Source organism: Sinocyclocheilus grahami, unplaced genomic scaffold, assembly GCF_001515645.1.
Source record: "Sinocyclocheilus grahami isolate Dianchi unplaced genomic scaffold, SAMN03320097.WGS_v1.1 scaffold2131.1, whole genome shotgun sequence".
NCBI lineage: Eukaryota > Metazoa > Chordata > Actinopteri > Cypriniformes > Cyprinidae > Sinocyclocheilus > Sinocyclocheilus grahami.
The window spans coordinates 78,425-81,704 of NW_015507310.1; the positions used below are offsets into that span (position 1 = coordinate 78,425).

Sequence of the window (3,280 nt, forward strand, 5' to 3'; positions counted from 1 at the left end):
AGCTCGACAGCTGCTGGAGTTTATTGTAACAAACTCAAACACCGAACACATTTCATCTCAAGCGTGTCAGTGTGACTGAGCTCCTGGATGTTAGATTAACCTGCAGTCGTCGTCGGAGAGGAGCAGGCCTCCATCAGCCCGAGTGTCAGGCTTCATCTGATCCAGCACTCACTCCAGCAACACCTTCTGAACACCGCTCAGGCCAGACATCACCGGACTGCTACACGAGTGCTTCTTTAAACCCACGCACACTTACACGCATCCCTCAGACACGCTCCACGCAGGTTTAATCGGACCGCTTCCACTCACGGTAGAGACCACACCAACACACACCTCTGGACAATCACTTTATTAAACCGCTGTACAAAACCAACCTGACATCCTCTTAAAACTATTTACAAAGATTTACACCAAGTAGTCGAGCATGAATGAAACGCGTGAACTGAATAAAGAGATCAATCCTCCTCCTCGTCGTCGATGATGGGTCTGGACCTGAAACACAGAGAACACGGCTCAGTCCCGCTCAGGCCCTGCAGACAGGAAGAGGAAGTGCTCCGAGCACTCACTTCCTGGGCGCTTTAGCCACGCCGCTGCCGCCGGCCTCCTCCTCCTCCTCCTCCTCAGACTCGGGATGAAGGTTCTCCTTCTCTGGCTTCCGGCTGGGGCCGCCGAAGAAGTCTCCGATGCCCTTCTGCCACGTGGGTGTGGGCCGCGGACACACGGGGTTCCCGCCCGCGTATTTACCTTTAGCTGAGCAAGACATGCATTAATGCCAACATCTGACACGGAGCAGGCCCGAAACACTGGCTTTACTGAAGCTAACACACAGCTACTGACAGGAACACTTACGCAACAGACAATCAGTATTAAATGCACGACTCCTACACACTACTCATCCCCTCACACATTGACACAAGCTGTATGTAAGAACACCGCTGAGGTGAGCCAGTGATTAAGAAGCGTCCTCAAACACAGCTTCACCAGCAGACTCCTCTAAACTCCGGAAGTGACGCAAGACGCCAGAACGCGTCTCATTTGCGTGCGCGCACTCACCTGGCGTGCCCGACTGCGCGCCGCTGCTGTGCGCGTTCACGGAACCGGAAGCGCCGAGGGACTTCCGGGGCGCAGAGGCGGCAACAGCTGAAACAAAAGCACAGAAAAGTATTAACATTTAATAAACACCGCACAACACGAGGCGCGCCGTCAGGAACAAGGCGGTTCCGCTTCCGGCGCTTCGTCGCGACGCGGATGAATGTGAAAGTGGCGCCATTTCATTCAGTCCGAATTAAACCCCTTTAAAAGCAAAGCTCGCTGGCATTCACTAGCTTTAACGGTCAAACTATAACGAGGACACGACTCAGCTGCACGAACACATTTAATGACTCGTCCGTGTCGCATTAGCAGTAGCATCGGTGCTCGCCGCTCACGGGTATAAACGCGCTTTCCCTCATGAAGCAGCTGTGCGGGGATCACACTCTCTCTCCCTCTCACACACACACACTCACACTCACACACACACACACACACACACACACAGAAGAGCGAGCGGAGCTCCGGAGCTGCTGCTAACACTCACCGCATCGACAGAAAGCCGAGCGGGCGGGCTCTAGCGCGCGGGAACGGCACGGCTATCGCAGGAGCTGCTCCTTCGGCGGGCTCGTGGGGTTCTCTCACCTTTCCTGTACGCGCCGGGGACGCCGTCAGCTTTAGTTCGCACCATCGCGCGGTTTCTGCGGATGAACGCCGGACAGCACCGCTCGCCTCGGCAGAACTGCAGAAATAAAGCGGGCGACTCCCGCGTCTTTTTAAAAAAGCTGCCCGGTCGCGTGACGTCACGGAGCGCCAGCCAATAGGTGGGCTACGCCGCTCCCATGGTAACGGCAGTGTCTCGGGGTTAGGGCGCGAGTTACTCGCCGATGACGTAACAAGGCGGTTCCGCTTCCGGCGCTTCGTCGCGACGCGGATGAATGTGAAAGTGGCGCCATTTCATTCAGTCAGAATTAAACCCCTTTAAAAGCAAAGCTCGCTGGCATTCACTAGCTTTAACGGTCAAACTATAACGAGGACACGACTCAGCTGCACGAACACATTTAATGACTCGTCCGTGTCGCATTAGCAGTAGCATCGGTGTCCGCCGCTCACGGGTATAAACGCGCTTTACCTCATGAAGCAGCTGTGCGGGGATCACACTCTCTCTCTCTCACACACACACACACACACACACACACAGAAGAGCGAGCGGAGCTCCGGAGCTGCTGCTAACACTCACCGCATCGACAGAAAGCCGAGCGGGCGGGCTCTAGCGCGCGGTAACGGCACGGCTATCGCAGGAGCTGCTCCTTCGGCGGGCTCGTGGGGTTCTCTCACCTTTCCTGTACGCGCCGGGGACGCCGTCAGCTTTAGTTCGCACCATCGCGCGGTTTCTGCGGATGAACGCCGGACAGCACCGCTCGCCTCGGCAGAACTGCAGAAATAAAGCGGGCGACTCCCGCGTCTTTTTAAAAAAGCTGCCCGGTCGCGTGACGTCACGGAGCGCCAGCCAATAGGTGGGCTACGCCGCTCCCATGGTAACGGCAGTGTCTCGGGGTTAGGGCGCGAGTTACTCGCCGATGACGTCACGCGCGGAAACGGCGGCAAAACGGCGCGAGGCTTAAGCAGCTGTCCACAGACCTGCACAAGAGCATTTATTACAGCCGCTGACCCGTGAGTACTCACTAGCAGCTCGGCCTCAGGCCAGGCGTGTGTAGCGTTATTTCCCCCAAGTTCAGTTCTGCAGTCAAACATGGCCAGATAACACCAGCGGCTACTGTGAGCACGGCCAGAGGAAAGGGTTAGCACTCATTATGATTATTCTGAATATGTAGATCGGGTCAGCAGGCTAACTGTGTTGACCTCGTGTGTATTCTGAACTGCTTACACGTGAATCGTGCTGTTCGTTCTGGATATGAGAGGATCTGTACATCTACAGCATGTGTTTTCATCTGTTAGTTGTCATATAGTTATGTGTGTGTGGGCGGGGTTTGAGAGGCGGACTCGTCTGGCTCTTGTCCAATCAGAGCCGGGGGGCGTGTCTACACCGGCTCCGCTGCTGAGTGTGAAGACTGCAGCAGCACAAGCTCGTCTGTTAGATGAGGCATTAATTCAGAAACTACTGATTATGAAGGTCCTGAATATGTCATTTTATGACGTCACGTTTGTTTATAAGTTAACCAGTCTAGTTTGAAGAGTGATTGTGTGTGTGTGTGTGTGTGTGTGTGTGTGTGTGTGTGTGAGTGTGTGT

General features: G+C 55.0%; 1 protein-coding gene across 1 annotated transcript; it reads right to left on the minus strand.

The window, feature by feature from the left end:
- Positions 1-334: 334 nt before the first annotated feature.
- pclaf (PCNA clamp associated factor) lies at positions 335-1,797 on the minus strand. The gene is made up of 4 exons (XM_016260624.1): positions 1,675-1,797; positions 1,054-1,140; positions 567-750; positions 335-492 (listed from the first exon to the last, which is right to left on the minus strand). The coding sequence occupies exons 1-4, from the start codon at positions 1,718-1,720 to the stop codon at positions 456-458; spliced, it is 354 nt and encodes a 117-aa protein (XP_016116110.1). The 5' UTR covers positions 1,721-1,797; the 3' UTR covers positions 335-455.
- Positions 1,798-3,280: the final 1,483 nt, after the last annotated feature.